Source organism: Coregonus lavaretus, assembly GCF_964263955.1.
Source record: "Coregonus lavaretus genome assembly, chromosome: 5".
Classification (NCBI taxonomy): Eukaryota; Metazoa; Chordata; class Actinopteri; order Salmoniformes; family Salmonidae; genus Coregonus; species Coregonus lavaretus.
The window spans coordinates 12,343,185-12,365,007 of NC_139992.1; the positions used below are offsets into that span (position 1 = coordinate 12,343,185).

The following is a 21,823-nucleotide window of genomic DNA, read 5'->3' on the forward strand; positions in this document are numbered from 1 at the left end:
TGGTTGAAAAACGAGTTTTAATGACTCCAACCTAAGTGTATGTAAATTTCCGACTTCAACTGTATATTATAGAATTATAGCAGTATTATATCTTACTAGATAGACTGTAGATATATTATAGAATTATAGCAGTATAATATCTTACCAGGCCCTTCTGTTTCTCTTGTTCTCCACAGCGCTTCACCTCAGGGAAGTCCTCCAGGGTGCCAGCCAGGTAGTGGCCCTTGGCCTTCTCATGGGCGTCATGGTACTTAACCTGAAAGGTTTCAGTTTCAAATAAAAAAACGAATGTCATCATCGATTGCAGGGAGCAAAGAGCTCCATTGATACAGCAATTATACATAGCACAGCACAGTGGACAAACAATCTCTGCTATATTTACATGTTTTGCATCTGCTTCTGTTGCCACAGCAACATATGCAACCACTAGCAGTTACTAATTGATATGATCAGATTGTTTAAAGACAAACTGACACACATTTAACACATTTGAAGAAATCAAATATATTACCAACTATTTTGATTAGATTTAATAGTACTAAAGTCACGTGTCAGTTGCTCTTTAATTATTATTAATATTTAATAGTAATAATCATAATATTCTTTACTGTTAATCATGATATTTGTATTGTTGGTTGTCAAGAGGCTATAAATTAGACTCACGTCGCTGACAATCTCCCTGTTCTTCTTGGCTCCGACTACAGGGATGTACTGGGTGTCCAGCTGGTAACCAGTGGCTTTGCTTTCGTCCCAGGCCAGTTTGTAGTATTTCTACAAATGACAACAAAACAATCCTCAATGTCAAAATCTGACGTTTCAGATATGTATTTATCTTTTATAGCATAAATTATACAATCCATTAATGTCATTATTAAAATGATGTTTATTATATAACATTTGACATTTATGCAGATAGGTGTTTCTATGAAGACCAAGTTATATGAATGTAGAGTACTTTACCTCACTGATGACCTTGGCGACCTCTCTGCTATGGGCCAGCTGGGGTGTGTCCTCTGAGCCGATGTACTTTCCCTTCTCTGCATTGAAGGTCTCCTTGTATTTCAGCTTTACAACAGAAGGACATATAGGCACAGGTTATGATCAAATCGAAGGATCCCACACAACACAATCTCCTCACATGTTTCTCTAAGGTATGGGTCAAAGGTTATCTGAATGAGGGACTCTATCCTACCAGGGTTGCTTTCAAATAATACTTTGAAACAGTGGAAATGTGCATCCAACAAAAGAGAATAAATGTACGGTGCCGTGAAAATCTATTTGCCCCCTTTCTGATTTTCTCTATTTTTGCATATTTGTGATACTGAATGTTATCAGATCTTCAACCAAAACCTAATATTAGATTAAGGGAACCTGAGTTTACAAAGATAAACGTAAAGTCCCCATATTTGGGGACCCTATTATTATTATTTATTTATTCAGTCTGGTATGAGAACGGTAGCCCCTATCTGCAAAAGCAGGGTGTCTGCGGAAAGCTAATTCTCTTGGCTATTGATCGGCACCTTCAAATCTTTGATATGACTTACTACCATATTTGGGCATACACATTTATAAGCGCAGGCTGAGCCGATGACCTCATTTCAAAATGGCTGCTACCCTCGTTCCGGTTAGCGTTGTGAAGCATAAATGAAATAAACACGGAATACGTTGATACACACCGAAAGCCGGGACTCCACAGATCATGAGGATATCTTATTTGTCTGCCTGTGACCTTCCGTTATTGATCACCAGCCCCGAGAGTCAAAATGTTTTTTTTACACAACGTTTTCACCAAACACCAAACAGCAAACATCTACCAAGGTAAGCTTTGATTTGGTCTGTGTTTGAGCTATAGCTACATGGGGTTAGCAAATTAATCATTAGGTTGGTAGGAACAAATCTAGCCTATTGCCAATGTTATCTGATGATGTATGACTTAATGGTAACTTTGAATGTCCACCGAGTGACTATATCTTTGCGCATAAAAAGTATGATGTTGCCTGCTTACGCGCTGTAGGCATCCATATCCCCTGTATGTCCCCCGACAACACCACAATGTTTGAGAGAGGGTGATGTTGTATAGATTTAGTTTTTATAGTAAACAATAACTTTTAGGCACATCCAGTGTGCAAAAACAGTGCAATTACCACATTCGGACACTTTGGAGAGGTTGAAAGGACACTGGATACACCATAACACCACCACAATGTTTGAGTGAGGTTGATATGGTAGAAATTGTGTTTTTATACTGAACAAATGGCATTTAGGGATTGTAAATATGTAATAGCACTTGAATTATCAAATTTACTGACATCCCATTTTTTTCTGATATTCTTCACATGTTATGGAAGCCATCTGATGTGTTTCCAGCTCTAGTCATCAATCATTCACTTATAGCTTGTCAATGAAATACTATTTTCAAAATAGAAAAACAACAAAGTTGGTTATTTTGTGTGTGCTTGATCTTGTGTATTCTGAACTATGTAACTGCTATCTATTTTCTGATCATTTCCTAATAATCTCCAAGATCTCTTCTTTCCAAATATACCACGATTTTGCATGTCAGAATCATGTAATTACACATGAATAGCAGTTACTTTTGGGTATGTCTATTTAGGCGGAAATCTACATTTTGCCATTACATTTCATTAAGGGAACCTGAGTTTACAAAAATAAATAAAAATGGATACTTATTTCATTTATTTAATTAACAAAGTTATGCAACACCCAATTCCCCTGTGTGAAAAAGTATTTGCCCCCTTACACTCAATAATTGGTTGTGCTACCTTTAAATGCTTCCTGTAGTTATTGAGGCAGCAAAGCATCCTCAAACCATCACACTACCACCACCATGCTTGACTGTTGGTATGAGGTTCTTACTGTGGAATTAAGTGTTTGATTTTCGCCAGGCATAATGGGACCCATGACGTCCAAAAAGTTAGACTTTTGACTCATCTGTCCATAGAATATTCTTCCAAGAGTCTTGATGATCATCCAGGTGCTTCCAGGTCTTTTTTGGCAAACTTAAATCTACTTTTTGGATGAGATGGGTCCCATTATGTCTGGCGAAAAGAAAACACTGCATTGCACAGCAAGAACCTCATACCAACGGTCAAGCATGGTGGTGGTAATGTGATGGTTTGGGGATGCTTTGCTGCCTCAGGACCTGGACGATTTGCCTTAATAGAAAGAACCATGAATTCTGCTCTGTATCAGAGAATTCTACAGGAGAATGTCAGGCCATCCATCTGTGAGCTGAAGCTGAAGCGCAGCTGGGTCATGCAGTAAGACAATGATCCAAAACACACAATCAAGTCTACATGAAAATGTCTAAAAAGCAACAAATTGGATGTTTTGGAATGGCCTAGTCAAAGTCCAGACCTAATCCCAATTGAGATGTTGTGGCAGGACTTGAAACGAGCAGTTCATGCTTGAAAACCCACAAATGTCGCTGAGTTAAAGCAGTTCTGCATGCAAGAGTGGGCCAAAATTCCTCCACAGCGATGTGAGACTGACCAACAACTACAGGAAGCGTTTGGTGGCAGTCATTGCAGCTAAAGGTTTCACAACCAGTTATTGAGTGTAAGGGTGCAATTACTTTTTCACATAAGGGAATTGGATGTTGCATAACTTTGTTAATGAAATAAATAAAATAAGTATATTTTTTTTCTGTTATTTCTAAACTCAGGTTCCCTTTATCTAATATTAGGTTTTGGTTGAAAATCTAATAACATTCGGTATAAAGAATTAGCAAAAATAGAGAAAATCAGAAAGGGGGCAAATACTTTTTCACGGCACTGATAAACGATGAAAGATAAAATAGTAAAATAATTCACTCACATCACTGAGGTTAAAAGCATTGATGGTGGCCAGGATCAGCTCAGGACGATCCACAATGTGTGTGTATTTGGCAAAGTTTTCTTTGGCATCCTTCTTGTAAAGCCTCTGCAAAAAGAAATTAGAGAGAGAGAAAGACATGGTAAGAATTCACTGAAGGACAGCAAACACATACAGTACTAATGACAGATTTGAGGAGCAGAATGTGCCCAATGAAACCTAGAACCATACCAAGAACAGCTTGGATACAGATAAAGGAACTTACCTCGTTTATGATCTTCTGGGCATTCCTGACTTTGACGTGATCGACACCATCGGCAGCCACCCATCCACAGCCACGGAGCCATTCCAGATCGGCCTTGTAGATAAACTGCAGACAGACGGAGGAAAGAGTCAGAAAAACTATTTTACCTAGAGGTATAAAGGGGGGGTGGGGGTGAAGAGAGGGGGGAGATATAGAAGGGGAGAGAGAGAGAGAGAGAGAGAGAGAGAGAGAGAGAGAGAGAGAGAGAGAGAGAGAGAGAGAGAGAGAGAGAGAGAGAGAGAGAGAGAGAGAGAGAGAGAGAGGGGGAGAGAGAGAGGGATAGAGAGAGAGAGAGAGAGAGAGAGAGAGAGAGAGAGAGAGAGAGAGAGAGAGAGAGAGAGAGAGAGAGAGAGAGAGAGATAGAGATAGAGATAGAGATAGAGAGAGGGGGAGAGTGTGAGAGGGGGAGAGATATATACACTGAGTGTACAAAACATTAGGAACACCTTCCTAATATTGAGTTGCACCCCCTTCTGCCCTAAGAACAGCCTCAATTCGTCGGGGCATGGACTCTACAAGGTGTCGAAAGCCCATGTTGACTCCAATGCTTCCCACACTTGTGTCAAGTTGGCTGGATGCCCTTTGGGTGGTGGACCATTATTGATACACACGGGAAACTGTTGAGCTTGAAAAACCTGGCAGCGTTGCAGTTCTTGACACAAACTGGTGCGCCTGGCACCTACAACTATACCGCGTTCAAAGGCACTAAAATCTTTTCTCTTGCCCATTCACCCTTGCACACATACACAATCCATGTCTCTATTGTCTCAAGTCTTAAAAATCCTTCTTTAACCGGTCTCCTCCCCTTCATCTACACTGATTGAAGTGGATTTAACAAGTGACATCAATAAGGGATCATAGCTTTCACCTGGATTCACCTGGTCAGTCTATGTCATGGAAAGAGCAGGTGTTCCTAATGTTTTGTACACTTAGTGTAGATGTATTCTGGAAGCCCTAAAGCATAATGGAAATTCTGTAATTGTTGAGTTGTGTCAGGTAGGCCGATCTATCTACTCACGTCACTCTTAAGGTCATAGGCTTTGCGGGCCTGTGTGACATCAGTGGAGTCTGGCAGACAGGTCCAGTTGTGTAGACGGGTCCTGTAGTGGTTATCATTGACCTGGACCTGGCATTTCTTGGCCAGCTCGAAGGACAACATGTCCACTGGCAGATGGAACTTGGTCTTGGACTTGTTGAAGTCCTTCTTGTACAGAGCATCACTGGCAATCTTAGCTGAGTTCAGAGCCAGCATGAGCAGAGGGTCATCCTCGACGCAGCGGGCTCCAATGTGGTGGCCAGTTTGCTTGCGGTATTCTGCCTTGTATTTGTGCTGTGAAAGAGAAACGTAATGTATCAAAGTGTGCCATACTGAGTTCCTGTTTATTTATACATACAGAGACTGCAATAGAGATCTAAGCATTTAGAAATAAAATGGCATTGAATGGATATTATGAGTCACTTACACACTCCACAGGATCTGAAGTACATTATGCAGTCAATGTTATCTTTATTGGAAGTGAACAGACACTACTGCTCCATTACATTTGCATTTAGATGAGATAAGTATCAATGACAACCTGTTTAAATAAAGGAAAAAACAGTGATACTCACGTCGCTCTGGACTTTATTGTTGTGGATGCACTGCTTGATGGGAACAGCATCTCCGGGCATGAAGAAGCCGGTGGCTTTGACCTTATCCCAGTCCTTGGTGTATAGTTTCTGTGAACAGGAAGGTAGATAGGAACGGAGATTACAGAATGTAATGGAAAACTTTTGTGACTACACTACATGTATTAGGAGCATTTCTTTAGTTTTCCTTTGTTATAAAAAATAAATAATGGAGAGTCGACCTCCCCACTACCTTCATTATTGTTGATGCTTTATTCAAACTGACAAAGGCATTTTGAACATTTCAAATGTCTGTGAACTCTGATGTAAAGAAATAAAAGTTATCTTACCGGATGGAGATTCTTGGCCACCTCTCTTGCAGTTGCCAGTCCTGGGGTGTCCGTGATCGTGTACTTAGTCTTCTCTGTGTGCCAGAGTGCACGGTAATTAGCCTGCACAAAAACAAATCACAAAAGCAATTGATTAGTATTGTACTTAATGACTCCTATTCTTGGCTCTATTAAGAGTTGCTTCAACAGTCCAATTTTACTTTCCTTCATTTTGAATTTGAGCCCTTCAAAAAACATTGTGATTCTTTCATGTGTTGTAACACGTAAGAATTGTCCCATGTCCCCACCCACCTCATTGAGGATCTCTGCAGCGTTCTTGGCGCAAACCATGTCTATTCTGTCCACAGGAGCTGTGAACTTCTGCTGATCCAACTTGACACGGTAGCCTCTCTGCAAGACAACATCAACAATGTCTACATCATCAACAACAGTCAAACCAAAATCAACCATCAATACATTTCATTGCATATTAACCTGATTCAGTCCACAAATAAATAAAAATCTGGCAGATGACAGACACTTGCTTGGATGCGTATATTACTATATAACTATACTATCATATTATTCTATATTGATATATATATATATATATTATTACATTACATATATTATATGTTTAAATTACTTCAGCCAGGACCGCTTGGGCGTGTTTCACTTTCAAGACCTCCACAGACTCATGGGGGTTCCAACCACATCCCCTCAGCCACTCCAGATCAGCCTTGTACACAGCCTGGGAAAAGACAACAGCCTGTTTGTATCATATCAGCCTTCCACACAGCCTGCAAAAAGACAACAATGTGTTTGTATTGGCATAGGGGTCAATGTGCCACTAAATACTGATTGAATTCCCAAATATGAATGAACAGAGGGTTAAAATCAACAAAGATATATGCGGTGAGGATGTCCCTGAAATACTTTGAGGTGAAAACAGCATATAAAACATATTATCATAATCAACTAATTACAATTTCATAGAGGGATGACAAAGGGATGTTTGTATTTATTTTATTAGGATTGTTGAGCGGCCCATGATTGTTGAGCAGCCCAGCTCCCGAAGTGACTCTTTATGCTGTATGCAAGAATTTCCTTTGTGTTGTCTCAGGAATGCTGCATTATCTCTCCAACCCCCATTCTGTCACACCTCTGGGTAGCAGAGGTTCTGTTGTGATAACATCATGTAGGTCTGATATCTGATTGGAGGTTAACTTTACTGTATCCTATTGGTGAACAACTCAGATTTTGAATCCAAAACGTAGATGCTTATAAAAGGATCTTAGCTTCATTGTCTCTTTGTACTTCTTTGTTCCCGACTTTCACTGGTGAAATGCATTCTCTCTCTTTCTCTCTTCACCCCATGGACTCTTGGGGCATGGCCTTTCAGGCTATGACTTCTCTCTCTCCCTCTCTGATCATTCCTAGAATAATGCCTTGTAATGCTTGTTAATGCTTTGTAACTTACGTTTATGCCTTGTATAATGTATCGTTCATTTTACAAAGTAATTAAATACACTTGCATTTAGAATTCCATTCTCAGACATTTCTTGATAGCCTATTACTGTAGCTCAACTATAGTCTCTTGCATATTGCTAAATCATCTTTATGGAGTCAGATATTCAGTTTAATAGACTTTGATCATATTCATTGTATAGTCTTATTACAGGTTGCATGTGAGGTGTATATAATATGCATATATATGAAATATTACCCCACTACAGGATCCCTATTAGCTGTTGCAAAAGCAGCAGCTACTCTTCCTAGGGTCCAAGTATGGTAAAACTCACATCGCTCTGCAGATCATAGGTTTTCCTGGCCTGGACGACATCAGTGGAGTCTGGCAGACAGGTCCAGTTATGCAGGTGAGTTCTGTAGTTGAAGTCGTTAACCTGGACCTGGCATTTCTTGGCCAGTTCAATGGTCAGCATGTCCACTGGGAGGTTGAACTTGGTCTTGGACTTGTTGAAGTCCTTCTTGTACAGAGCATCACTGGCAATCTTGGCTGAGTTCAGAGCCAACATGATCAGAGGGTCATCATTGACGCTGAGGGCTCCAATGTGGTGGCCAACCTGCTTGCGGTATCCCTCATGGTATTTGTACTGAGTGAAAAAAGGGGGATCAGAGAGTTAATTCCACTGACTACATTGAATCAAGTGACCTAAATGAAATGGACGCTGACTTCAGTCATTTTCTCTTACGTCGCTGATGATGTCTCTAGATTTTCTGGCCTTCAGCACAGCGATGGCGTCCTCCTTGATGTGGTATCCCTTAGCCTTGTCAGCATCCCAATCCTTAGTGTACAGTTTCTGTGAAATGGAAAGATCATTGAGATGGTGAGTCAAATAATAATGTCTGGGCATACTGTTATGGGATTATAAACAAAACATGTCTACAGGTTTCTTTATTTGTGTATCTGAATAAATGTCATTATATTGTTGTTGACTGAATCTGTTCATTGCACTCTGAAAATACCATAACTAAAACAAAGGACACATCTATTGTATGTGTCTTGGCAGTGTGCAAAGCTTTCAGTGAACCAGACTTACGTTGCTGATGGCAATAGCATTAGCCTTGGACAGCACAAGAGAAGGTAGGTCATTGTTCAGGTGGATTTTGGTCTTCTCAGTATCCCAAACCTCTCTATATTTCCTCTGTGAAAATCAACAAACACACACAATTAAAGAGTTAATGATAGATCCAACCACTGTTATCGCAGACTACCTCTATATTTCACAAAATGTCTATCTCTGCAGTTACCAGAAATGCTTTTTTACAAAGAGACCAAGATAACAGGTCAGGTTTGGCTACTTCAATAGAAAAAAAGCCAAGTGCTCACATCACTGAGGATCTCAGCATTCTGCTTCGACAGGACAACCTCTGGAGAGTCAACAACACTGGTGAAGTTGATAGAGCTGGGGGGCTGGCGGTACAGCCTTTCGTTGAGAATAGTTTGGGCATTCTTAGCCTTGATGACATCCACAGAACCCTGGGGCAACCAGCCACACCCTCTGAGCCACTCCAGATCAGCCCTGTACACCGCCTGGAAGAAAGGAACCATGGTTCAGGGATAGTAGTGCAATAGTTGTTTGAACTTCAATGGTCGGTAGGTAGAGTTAGGATCCAGCAATAGCCAATACGGATTGGACCATGATTCTCTGTTTACTTACGTCACTATGCAAAGCGTAGACCTTCCTGGCGTGGACGACATCAGTGTTGTCTGGCATGCAGGTCCAGTTGTGCAGTTTAGTTCTGTAGGTGAATTCTTGGATCTGGGACTGGCCTTTCTTGGCCAAGTTGAAGGACATCATGTCAAGTGGGAGGCAGAACTTGGTCTTGGTGAGGTGGAAGTCCTTTTTGTAGTTAATGTCACTGGAAATCCTGGCTGCATTTGCGGCCAGCACAAGCATAGGGTCATCCTCAATGCATTGGGCTCCAATATGGTGGCCACACTGATTGCGGAAGCCAGCCTTGTACTTGTACTGAAAAAAGAGAGGACTAGCTAAGTATTGTGTTGGTTTTTTATGATGGCTGCCTATGCTCATTCAGAGGAGATGGATATACAAACTTACATCACTGATGATCTCTCTGCCCTTCTTGGCATGTTGGACAGCAATGGCATCCTTATCCAGGTGATAGCCCTTTCCGATCATCTCGTTAAATCCTTCACGGTAGAGTTTCTGAAATAACACCGTCATATATTTAGTGCCCTCATTGGAAGGTTCTGTAGTTCATTTCTTAAAAATATTATATTAAAAACACTGAAGAGGTTGAGAGACATTCAAATCATATATATATAGAGATTTTTAGATATAGATACAACGACATCAACTTGAGTAAATGGAAACAGCTTGAAGGCGAGCAAAGCAAGGAGGACTTACGTTGCTCATGGTGATCGCGTTGGCCTTGGCCAGCACAAGCTCTGGAAGCTCATTGCCAACGTGGATGCTGACCTTATCAGCCTCCCACTGTTGAACGTACTGGCGCTGAAACATGAGAAAGCGATGGCAATGTTACAAGAAAATAATGTATCTCACTAATGCTCTGTTTCAATATTAGTCTCTGCATCCTGTGAATCTGAATGTATGTATACCTGAGTTCAATCTCCCTCCACACTAGAACGAAATAAGTACTTTACCTTGTCCATTATCTGGGCATTGGCCGCAGCCAAGGCATAAGGCATGTCGTCGGTTGTGGCAGTAAACTTGAAGTTGCTTGGGTGCTCGCGATATTTCCTCTCGCTCAGGATCTCGGCGGCCTTCTTGGCTTTCACAACATCGATTGAGCCAATGGGGACCCAGCCAGTGCCTCTGAGCCACTCCATATCAGCCCTGTACACAGCCTGGTTTTATATGGGAGCAACAGAGGGAGAACAACTTGGTCAGAAAGTACATTTTGGAGGTATAATGTTTGTCTTGTCCTGAAATGATAGGTGAGGACCACACCTAATAACCTTAATGAGTGATCAAAATCTACTTACGTCACTATGCAGAGCGTAGACCTTCCTGGCCTGGACAACATCACTAGAGTCTGGCAGACAGGTCCAGTTGTGCAGGCGAGTTCTGTAGTTGAAATCATTGACCTGCATCTGGCATTTCTTGGCCAATTCAATGGTCAGCATGTCAACTGGCAGGTGGAACTTGGTCTTGGACAGATGGAAGTCTTTCTTGTACAGAGCATCACTGGCAATCTTGGCTGAGTTAATAGCCAGCATGAGCAGAGGGTCCTCCTCGACGCAGCGGGCTCCAATGTGGTGGCCAATCTGCTTGCGGTAGCCAGCCTTGTACTTGTACTAAATGGAAGCAAAAATGTATATACTTGTACTTTAAGTCAACATCACATACATGATGATAATATGTTTGACATTTTACAAATAATGTGAAAAAAGGAGGAAAATATCCAGTACTCACGTCACTGATGATCTCTCTACCATGCTTGGCAGCTTTGATGGCGATGCAATCGTTCTTCAGGTTATAGCCCTTCTTGTACAACTCCTCTAATTCAGCTTTGTAGAGTTTCTGAAAAGGTATATAGGGACACAGCTTAGAAAACAGAGCCAACACATTATTAATAATGACTAGAACAGTACTAGAGCTTCAGAGGACGTCTTAGGTCACACAACAGCTATTGAATGTGTAATATAGTAATGTATGTAGTGAAGGAAACAAGAGGGACCTTACATTGCTATTGTTGATCGCATTGGCCTTGGCCAGCACAAGTTCTGGAAGCTCATTGCCGACGTGGATTTTGATCTTATCAGCATCCCATTGTGCAACGTAGTTGCCCTGAAATACGAGAAAAAACATGATTATGTTATAAGAAAATACGAATAAAGTAACATTACATGGGATTTTAATAGCGCATTTGTCAGACCCAAGGACGCTTGAAAATAGCTACCAGAAATGCAAGATTGACCATCTAAACCACTGATCTGAGTGACAGACATTGTTAAAAAAGCATCTATGTATTGAACATTTCACCAACCTTGTTCATGATCTCGGCATTAGCCTTGGCCAGCACCATGGGCATGGAGTGCATGTCGGTGGTGTATTTAAGAGAATCTGGTTTCATTTTGTAGAGGCGGTCGCTCAGGATCTCTGCAGCTTTCTTGGCTTTCAACACATCCAGAGAGCCAATGGGGACCCAGCCAGTACCTCTAATGAACTCCATGTCAGCATGGTAGACAGCCTGGGTGGTGGAGAGCATCAATCAACCAACCAAACAACCAACCAACCAATCAACCAACCAACCAATCAACCAACCAAACAACCAACCAAACAACCAACCAATCAACCAACCAAACAACCAACCAACCAACCAACCAACCAAACAAACAAATAAACTTACAAATAAACTTACTGTAGACAAATATAGTATATTGAGAAGGAGCTTACGTCGCTGTGCAGATCGTAGACTCTCCTTGCGTGGACGACATCAGTGGAGTCTGGCAGACAGGTCCAGTTGTGCAGGTGAGTTCTGTAGTTGAAGTCGTTGACCTGGATCTGGTTCTTCTTGCACAACTCAAAGGCCATCATGTCCAATGGGAGATGGAACTTGGTCTTGGACTGGTGGAAGTCCTTCTTGTACAGAGCATCACTGGCAATCTTGGCTGAGTTAATAGCCAGCATGAGCAGAGGGTCCTCCTCTACACAGCGGGCTCCAATGTGGTGGCCAACCTGCTTGCTGTAGCCAGCCTTGTACTTGTACTGAAAGAGATCAGAAGGGAATTTGACTTCAGTCAGACAAGGATGAACTGATTGAACGCCCTTTCCTTATACATTTCTCAGTGTTTCAAAGAAGACATTCCAAGTGTATGCCTGATTTATTCACTTTTCAGGAATTGATTCTGGAATTCAATTCAGAAATTGTCATTAGTATAAGACTTTAGGACTATAATAATTAGGAAAATGTCCTAAAACTGACATTTACACCACTGATAATGTAGCTTGAGGCTTCGAAAATGTTAAAATGCTGGAGGAAAAAAATATGTGAAAAAAGGGGGACAAAAATACAGTACTCACATCGCTGATAATCTCTCTACCATGCTTGGCAGCCTTGACGGAGATAGCGTCGACAGGAAGGTGATAACCCTTCTTGATGGTTTCATCAAATCCTTGTTTGTACAGTTTCTGGAAAAAAAAGGAGAAGGAACAAGCATTTAAAAAACGGAGTCGCAAAACATTGAAGAGGTTGAGATATATATATAGAGATATAGATATAGAGAGATATAGAGATATAAAGACATAGCTATATATATATGGAGATATAGAGATAAAAATACATAGATATATAGCGCTATAAAGATACAAAGATATAGATATATAGAGATATAGATATATACTATATAGAGATATATATATAAATATATATAGAGATAGAGATATAGAGATATGGATATAAAGAGATATAGAGATATAGAGATATGGATATAAAGAGATATAGATATATAGAGATATAGAGATATAGATGTATAGATACAGCGAGGGAAAAAAGTATTTGATCCCCTGCTGATTTTGTACGTTTGCCCACTGACAAATAAATTATCGGTCTATAATTTTAATGGTAGGTTTATTTGAACAGTGAGAGACAGAATAACAACAAAAAAATCCAGAAAAACGCATGTCAAAAATGTTATAAATGGATTTGCATTTTAATGAGGGAAATAAGTATTTGACCCCCTCTCAATCAGAAAGATGTCTGGCTCCCAGGTGTCTTTTATACAGGTAACGAGCTGAGATTAGGAGCACACTCTTAAATGGAGTGCTCCTAATCTCAGTTTGTTACCTGTATAAAATAAAATATATAGATATATATAGATATATAGAGACATAGAGATATATACTATATAGATATATAGAGATATAGAGATATAGATATATAGATATATATATATCGATATATAGAGATATAGAGATAGAGAGAGATATATAGAGACATAGATATATAGAGATATAGATATATACAGATATGGATATAAAGAGATATGGATACATAGATATATAGAGATATAGAGATATATATATATACTGTATAGATATATAGAGATATGGATATATAGATACATAGATATAAAGATAGCGATATAGATATCTAGAGATATAGATATATAGACATATGGATATATATATATATATATATATATATATATATATATATATATATATATATATATATATATATATATATATATATATATATATAGAGAGAGAGAGAGAGAGAGAGAGAGAGAGAGAGAGAGATACTATATAGATATATAGAGACAGATATAAAGAGATAAATAGATATATAAAGATACTTAGATAAATAGATTAATAAGGATATGGCTATAGAGATATAGATATATAGATATATAGAGATATAAAGAAATATAGATATATAGATGTATAGATGTATATATGTATAGATATATAGAGATATAGATAAAACTAGATCAACTTGAGTGAATGGAAACAGCTTGAGGTAAAGTAAGGAGGACTTACGTTGCTCATGGTGATCGCATTGGCCTTGGCCAGCACAAGTTCTGGAAGCTCATTGCCGACGTGGATTTTGATCTTATCAGCATCCCATTGTTCAACATACTGGCGCTAAAATATGAGATAAAAATTGCGATGTTATAAGAAAATAATAATAATAACAATAATACATGGTATTTCTTTGCTCACAGACACTTGAGAAAAGCAAACAGAAATACAAGATAAACCATCTAAACCCCTTGTCTGAGTGACAGACATAGTTCAAAAAGCATCTATGTATTACACTGAACACAAATATAAACGCAACATGCAACAATTTAAAAGATTTTACTCAGTTACAGTTCATATAAGGAAACCAGTCAATTTAAATGAATTCATTAGGCCCTTATCTATGGATTTCACGTCTGGGAACATAGATATGCATCTGTTGGTCACAGATACCTTAAAAAAAAGGTAGGGGCATGGATCAGAAAACCAGTCAGTATCTGGTGTGACCACCATTTGCCTCATGCAGTGCTGCACATCTCCTTCGCATAGAGTTGATCAGGCTGTTGATTGTGGCCTGTGGAATGTTGTCCCACTCCTCTTCAATGACTGTGCGAAGTTGCTGGATATTGGCGTTAACTGGTACACACTGTTGTACACGTAGATTCAGAGCATCCCAAACATGCTCAATGGGTGACATGTCTGGTGAGTATGCAGGCCATGGAAGAACTTGGACATTTTCAGCTTCCAGGAATTGTGTACAGATCCTTGTAACCTTGTAACATGGGGCCGTGCATTACCATGCTGAAACATGAGGTGACTCTGACAGTTTGTGCAGAAATTCTTCGGTTGTGCAAACCCACAGTTTCATCAGCTGTGAATCCCGCAGGTGAAGAAGCAGGATGTGGAGGTCCTGGGCTGTCGTGGTTACACGTGGTCTGCAGTTGTGAGGCCGATTGGACGTACTGCCAAATTCTCTAAAACGATGTTTGATGCGGCTTATGATAGAGAAATTAACATTAAATGATCTGATAACAGCTCTGGTGGACCGTCCTGCAGTCAGCATGCCAATTGCACGCTCCTCAAAACGTAAGACATCTGTGGCATTGTGTTGTGTGTCAAAACTGCACATTTTAGAGTGGCCTTTTATTGTCTCCAGCACAAGGTGCACCTGTGTAATGATCATGTTGTTTAATCAGCTTCTTGATATGCCACACCTGTCAGGTGGATGAATTATCTTGGTAAAGGAGAAATGCTCACTAACAGGGATATAAACAAATTTGGGCACAACATTTGAGAGATATAAGCTTTTTGTGTATATGGAACATTTCTGGAATCTTTTATTTCAGCTCGTGAAACATTGGACCAACACTTTACATGTTGCGTTAATATTTATGTTCAGTGTAAATATCTATGTATTAGATAGGGTATCAGACTTGATGTTGAGTTGGACCTTGTCCTCCCATTGCTTAGTGTACAAATGCTGCAAGATATCATATCAGGATAACAACAACAAATTATTGTATTGAATTCTGGTGTAACAGGAAACTGCGTAGTTAGTTGGAAGAAGTTTACCTTGTTCATGATCTGGCCGTTATTTTTGGCCAGAACGATATCCATGCTGTCGAGTGGGCTTTTGAAGTGCAGAGTGCTGGGGTGCTGGCGGTATTTCTTCTCACTCAAGATCTCGCCGGCCTTCTTGGCTTTTTCCACATCAAGTGAGCCAGTGGGGACCCATCCTATTCCCCTGAGCCACTTCATGTCAGCCCTGTACACCGCCTAAGAGGGATAGCATATTCTCATTACCTGTTGCCATTTCTAACCTTTTTATCACTGGGTTTGACCAGTCCTGGATGTTTCATTAACAATGCGATTAAAAATGTAACAGGAAAGAGTTGACAGAATTGAAAATAATACAGAACTTTTTAAACATACATCACTCGCTATGTCATAGACATGTCTGGCATGGACGACATCAGTGGAGTCTGGCAGACAGGTCCAGTTGTGCAGGTGAGTTCTGTAGTTGAAGTCGTTGACCTGGATCTGGTTCTTCTTGCACAACTCAAAGGCCATCATGTCCAATGGGAGATGGAACTTGGTCTTGGACTGGTGGAAGTCCTTCTTGTACAGAGCATCACTGGCAATCTTGGCTGAGTTCAGAGCCAGCATGAGCAGAGGGTCCTCCTCGACGCAGCGGGCTCCAATGTGGTGGCCAATCTGCTTACGGTAGCCAGTCTTGTACTTGTGCTATACCGAAACAAAAAGGTTGTATGTAGTCGGGATTTCAGTAAATTAAAGGTAAACACAGTATTGATATAGTCAATTCCTTTGTGATAACATGTGATAACAAAATAAGTACTTACATCACTGATAATTTCCCTGCCGTGCTTGGCTGCGATGATAGCAATGGCATCATTGCGCAAATCATAGCCCTTCTTCTTATCCTCTTCCATTGATTTCCTGTATTGGTTCTGTATGAAGAAGAAAATAAACATCCATAAATTATTGTATATCTCCACAATAAGTATTATTTTTAAATGTTTACATTAATCAAGAGGGTTACCTTTGTGCAATCATTTACTTACCCAACTGTAGTTGGACTTGTTTGCATTGGCCAAAACAATGTCCATCGCATCTGGCATAATGTGGTTCTTGGTCTTGTCCTTCTCCCACGCCTCAGTGTACGCTTGCTGTAATAACGAGTTTCATGTTCAAACTAACAACGTTAAGTGTCTATTCATATAATTGGCTCACATATAATGCAAAGTGGGGGAGATCAGATTACCTTAAACCAAGTTAAAATGATGGAATCATTATTTGAATATAATCTACCAGGGGAAACATTTAAAGGCAAATGTTTAATAAAGATATACCAGTTAGTCAAATACCTTGTTGGCATTATCATTATTTTGTTTAGCCAAAACCATTCCAATGTCTTGAACTGAGCTGGTGAACTTGAAGTTGCTTGGGTGCTGACGATACAGCTTCTCACTCAGGACCTCGCCGGCTTTCTTTGCCTTCTCAACATCAAGTGAGCCGATGGGAACCCATCCGATACCTTGCAGATTCTTGAGATCAGCCTTGTACACAGCCTAGACACAACAATATCACAATGGTCAAAATGGATGGAATAAAGACAATTACACTGGAAAAACATGATCTACTTAATTCATACTTACATCACTCGCTATGTCATAGACATGTCTGGCATGGACGACATCAGTGGAGTCTGGCAGACAGGTCCAGTTGTGCAGGTGAGTTACATATTTGGCATGGTTGACCTGGATCTGGTTCTTCTTGGCCAACTCAAAGGCCATCATGTCCAAGGGGAGATGGAACTTGGTCTTGGACTGGTGGAAGTCCTTCTTGTACAGAGCATCACTGGCAATCTTGGCTGAGTTAATAGCCAGCATGAGCAGAGGATCCTCCTCGACGCAGCGGGCTCCAATGTGGTGGCCAATCTGCTTACGGTAGCCAGTCTTGTACTTGTGCTACAGATGGCAAATATGAAATGGCAGTGTTGAGGATTGTCTTTAATTTCCAGATGTACATTTGATATATTGTGTCATGAAATAGTAAAGAAATGGAATCACTTATGATGGATAGATGTTCAATGAACTTACATCACTGATAATTTCCCTGCCGTGCTTGGCTGCGATGATAGCAATGGCATCATTGCGCAAATCATAGCCCTTTTTCTTATCCTCTTCCATTGATTTCCTGTATTGGTTCTGTATGAGAAAGAAAATGGGTATCTCAAATCAAATCACCATTTATTTAAAGTGCATTTAACAAAGTCACAACCCACTTTACAGAAAAAACTAAAGAAAAACAATAAGTATTCACCAAGAGGGTTACCTTTGTGAAATCATGTACTTACCCAACTGTAGTTGGACTTGTTTGCATTGGCCAAAACAATGTCCATCGCATCTGGCATAATGTGGTTCTTGGTCTTGTCCTTCTCCCACGCCTCAGTGTACGCTTGCTGTAATAATGAGTTTCAAGTTCAAACTAACAACGTTAAGTGTCTATTCATATAATTGGCTCACATATAATGCAAAGTAGGGGAGATCAGGTTACCTTAAAGAAGGTTTAAATGATGGAATCATTATTTGAATATAATCTACCAGGGGAACCATTTAAAGGCAAATGATTAATAAAGATATACCAGTTAGTCTAATACCTTGTTGGCATTATCATTATTTTGTTTAGCCAAAACCATTCCAATGTCTTGAACTGAGCTGGTGAACTTGAAGTTGCTTGGGTGCTGACGATACAGCTTCTCACTCAGGACCTCCCCGGCTTTCTTTGTCTTCTCAACATCAAGTGAGCCGATGGGAACCCATCCGATACCTTGCAGATTCTTGAGATCAGCCTTGTACACAGCCTAGACACAACAATATCACAATGGTCAAAATGGATGGAATAAAGACAATTACACTGGAAAAACATGATCTACTTAATTCATACTTACATCACTCGCTATGTCATAGACATGTCTGGCATGGACGACATCAGTGGAGTCTGGCAGACAGGTCCAGTTGTGCAGGTGAGTTACATATTTGGCATGGTTGACCTGGATCTGGTTCTTCTTGGCCAACTCAAAGGCCATCATGTCCAAGGGGAGATGGAACTTGGTCTTGGACTGGTGGAAGTCCTTCTTGTACAGAGCATCACTGGCAATCTTGGCTGAGTTAATAGCAAGCATGAGCAGAGGATCCTCCTCGACGCAGCGGGCTCCAATGTGGTGGCCAATCTGCTTACGGTAGCCAGTCTTGTACTTGTGCTACAGAAGGCAAATATGAAATGGCAGTGTTGAGGATTGTCTTTAATTTCCAGATGTACATTTGATATATTGTGTCATGAAATAGTAAAGAAATGGAATCACTTATGATGGATAGATGTTCAATGAACTTACATCACTGATAATTTCCCTGCCGTGCTTGGCTGCGATGATAGCAATGGCATCATTGCGCAAATCATAGCCCTTCTTCTTATCCTCTTCCATTGATTTCCTGTATTGGTTCTGTATGAGAAAGAAAATGGGTATCTCAAATCAAATCACCGTTTATTTAAAGTGCATTTAACAAAGTCACAACCCACTTTACAGAAAAAACTAAAGAAAAACAATAAGTATTCACCAAGAGGGTTACCTTTGTGAAATCATGTACCTACCCAACTGTAGTTGGACTTGTTTGCATTGGCCAAAACAATGTCCATCGCATCTGGCATAATGTGGTTCTTGGTCTTGTCCTTCTCCCACGCCTCAGTGTACGCTTGCTGTAATAACGAGTTTCAAGTTCAAACTAACAACGTTAAGTGTCTATTTATATAATTGGCTAAAATATAATGCAAAGTAGGGGAGATCAGATTACCTTAAAGCAGGTTTAAATGATGGAATCATTACTTGAATATAATCTACCAGGGGAACCATTTAAAGGCAAATGATTAATAAAGATATACCAGTTAGTCAAATACCTTGTTGGCATTATCATTATTTTGTTTAGCCAAAACCATTCCAATGTCTTGAACTGAGCTGGTGAACTTGAAGTTGCTTGGGTGCTGACGATACAGCTTCTCACTCAGGACCTCCCCGGCTTTCTTTGCCTTCTCAACATCAAGTGAGCCGATGGGAACCCATCCGATACCTTGCAGATTCTTGAGATCAGCCTTGTACACAGCCTAGACACAACAATATCACAATGGTCAAAATGGACGGAATAAAGACAATTACACTGGAAAAACATGATCTACTTAATTCATACTTACATCACTCGCTATGTCATAGACATGTCTGGCATGGACGACATCAGTGGAGTCTGGCAGACAGGTCCAGTTGTGCAGGTGAGTTACATATTTGGCATGGTTGACCTGGATCTGGTTCTTCTTGGCCAACTCAAAGGCCATCATGTCCAATGGGAGATGGAACTTGGTCTTGGACTGGTGGAAGTCCTTCTTGTACAGAGCATCACTGGCAATCTTGGCTGAGTTAATAGCCAGCATGAGCAGAGGGTCCTCCTCGACGCAGCGGGCTCCAATGTGGTGGCCAACCTGCTTACGGTAGCCAGCCCTGTATTTGAACTAAATACATTAAATGGAGATAGTTAGGTTTCATTCAAACGCTGAAGTTCACACACCATTTATTCAATAGACAGTTTTTCACTTACATCGCTAGCAATGGATGTGCCCTGTTTGGCTGCCAGGATTGCAATAGCATCGTTGCGCAGGTCATAACCCTTCTTCTTGTCCTGTTCATTGGCAAGCTTATACAGTGTCTGTACAGGAGGAATAAAAAACATGTTTTGAATGAATTAGGACAATGCAGCCTAAATGAACACTACAATGAGGTGTGGAACGTATGACTTACAGCACTGCAGTTGATCTTGTTGGCTCTGGCCAACACCACCTCCATTGAGTCTGGCATGATGTGGATAGAGGTCTTATCCTTATTCCAGGCGTCGTGGTACGTTTGCTATAAGACAGATATATTTGTTATTGTTTTGATGTATTACCATGTATTTCTATTGTACACACAATAATATATACATTTGACATATGTGCATAGACATTCAGTAGATACAATGAATTACCTTGTTCATGATTGCATTGTTAGCATTGGCCAGGACGAGGTCCATGGAGTGCATGTCCTTGGTAAACTTAAAGCCACTGGGGTGTTGGCGGTACAGTTTCTCACTGCCAATCAGGCCGGCTGTTTTGGCTTTCTCTACATCCAGAGAACCAATAGGAATCCATCCTGTGCCTTTGACGCTTGTCTCATAGTCACTTTTGTACAAATTCTGCAGAAAAAGGCGATAACATAACCAAACCTTTCTCACAGATTTGGATGTGTCTTAACAGCTCAGAATATGGGAATGGTTAAATAATTATGAGAGAAAAAAAGAGATTGTATACAAAAAACATGTTTTGTTGTTTTGTTCTTTGTTTTTATTTAATTATTAGTCAAATAATACTCACATCACTGGCGATCGTCTGCATCTGCTTAGCCAACTCCACGTTCATGGCATCAGCAAGCACAGTGTAGTGGTGTTGGATCTTCCTGTAGCCAGCAAAGGTCTGCACTGTGGAGGAGTGTTTGGCATGTGTAAGACTCATCATGTCAACTGGGGAGTGGTACTTCAGCTTGGACTTGTGGTAGTCCTTCTTGTAGTTCTTGTCACTCTGCAACCTGGCAACCTCCATGTAGTGCACCAGCAAGGGGTCGTCCTGAAGAGTGCGGCAGCCGACTTGTTTTCCCCTATTCATCTGGTGACTCAGCTTGTACTTGTACTGTGTAAATAAACAACAACAGTTTATTATTCCAAGGACGAATATTTAGGTTTGATGAAGAAGAAGAAGAAGAAGATTACTTAATTGTACACAAGGTCCAATGGAAATTCAACTTCCGCTTTATCCCAACCCCTCCGATAGATATGCATACATATACAGAGGTTGGAGGTTGGGGCAGATTGTAAAATGGTTTTAAAGCCTTTTATTGTTGGTCTGAGTCACTCACATCACTGGCGATTTTGGTGCCCTGCTTAGCAGCCTGGATGGCGATGGCATCAACCTTCAGGTCGTAACCCTTCTTATACATCTCCGCCAGACCTGCTTTGTAGGTTTTCTGGAATGGAGGAGAGACAATTTACAAAAATATGACCAAAAAGAACATTTGCTAAATAATTCAAATTCCAATACATATTTCAAAGTTATATTGCAAAAGCATGATGCATTACAAAGAGGAATATTTTGATGCTAACTTACATATTTGAAAAAGGTAG

At 40.3% G+C, this 21,823-nt stretch overlaps 1 protein-coding gene across 1 annotated transcript in view; it reads right to left on the reverse strand.

Moving 5' to 3' along the window:
- Window positions 1-21,823, reverse strand: part of LOC311128997 (nebulin-like) — a gene marked incomplete at its 5' end in the record, with an annotated part of 94,995 nt that overhangs the window by 40,420 nt on the left and 32,752 nt on the right. Inside the window, 44 exons of the mRNA XM_084161230.1 lie at window positions 146-256; window positions 664-771; window positions 961-1,065; window positions 3,838-3,942; window positions 4,100-4,204; window positions 5,157-5,468; window positions 5,750-5,857; window positions 6,097-6,198; window positions 6,388-6,486; window positions 6,722-6,826; window positions 7,878-8,189; window positions 8,289-8,396; window positions 8,637-8,741; window positions 8,927-9,130; window positions 9,258-9,569; window positions 9,660-9,767; window positions 9,969-10,073; window positions 10,226-10,429; window positions 10,568-10,879; window positions 10,998-11,105; window positions 11,268-11,372; window positions 11,572-11,775; window positions 11,982-12,293; window positions 12,609-12,716; window positions 14,067-14,171; window positions 15,621-15,824; window positions 15,981-16,292; window positions 16,409-16,516; window positions 16,631-16,735; window positions 16,934-17,137; window positions 17,225-17,536; window positions 17,669-17,776; window positions 17,926-18,030; window positions 18,229-18,432; window positions 18,520-18,831; window positions 18,964-19,071; window positions 19,221-19,325; window positions 19,524-19,727; window positions 19,815-20,126; window positions 20,213-20,320; window positions 20,413-20,517; window positions 20,636-20,842; window positions 21,021-21,332; window positions 21,559-21,666. Coding sequence (XP_084017356.1) covers window positions 146-256; window positions 664-771; window positions 961-1,065; window positions 3,838-3,942; window positions 4,100-4,204; window positions 5,157-5,468; window positions 5,750-5,857; window positions 6,097-6,198; window positions 6,388-6,486; window positions 6,722-6,826; window positions 7,878-8,189; window positions 8,289-8,396; window positions 8,637-8,741; window positions 8,927-9,130; window positions 9,258-9,569; window positions 9,660-9,767; window positions 9,969-10,073; window positions 10,226-10,429; window positions 10,568-10,879; window positions 10,998-11,105; window positions 11,268-11,372; window positions 11,572-11,775; window positions 11,982-12,293; window positions 12,609-12,716; window positions 14,067-14,171; window positions 15,621-15,824; window positions 15,981-16,292; window positions 16,409-16,516; window positions 16,631-16,735; window positions 16,934-17,137; window positions 17,225-17,536; window positions 17,669-17,776; window positions 17,926-18,030; window positions 18,229-18,432; window positions 18,520-18,831; window positions 18,964-19,071; window positions 19,221-19,325; window positions 19,524-19,727; window positions 19,815-20,126; window positions 20,213-20,320; window positions 20,413-20,517; window positions 20,636-20,842; window positions 21,021-21,332; window positions 21,559-21,666 — 7,515 coding nt within the window. The remainder of the gene's footprint in view (window positions 1-145; window positions 257-663; window positions 772-960; window positions 1,066-3,837; window positions 3,943-4,099; window positions 4,205-5,156; window positions 5,469-5,749; window positions 5,858-6,096; window positions 6,199-6,387; window positions 6,487-6,721; window positions 6,827-7,877; window positions 8,190-8,288; window positions 8,397-8,636; window positions 8,742-8,926; window positions 9,131-9,257; window positions 9,570-9,659; window positions 9,768-9,968; window positions 10,074-10,225; window positions 10,430-10,567; window positions 10,880-10,997; window positions 11,106-11,267; window positions 11,373-11,571; window positions 11,776-11,981; window positions 12,294-12,608; window positions 12,717-14,066; window positions 14,172-15,620; window positions 15,825-15,980; window positions 16,293-16,408; window positions 16,517-16,630; window positions 16,736-16,933; window positions 17,138-17,224; window positions 17,537-17,668; window positions 17,777-17,925; window positions 18,031-18,228; window positions 18,433-18,519; window positions 18,832-18,963; window positions 19,072-19,220; window positions 19,326-19,523; window positions 19,728-19,814; window positions 20,127-20,212; window positions 20,321-20,412; window positions 20,518-20,635; window positions 20,843-21,020; window positions 21,333-21,558; window positions 21,667-21,823) is intronic.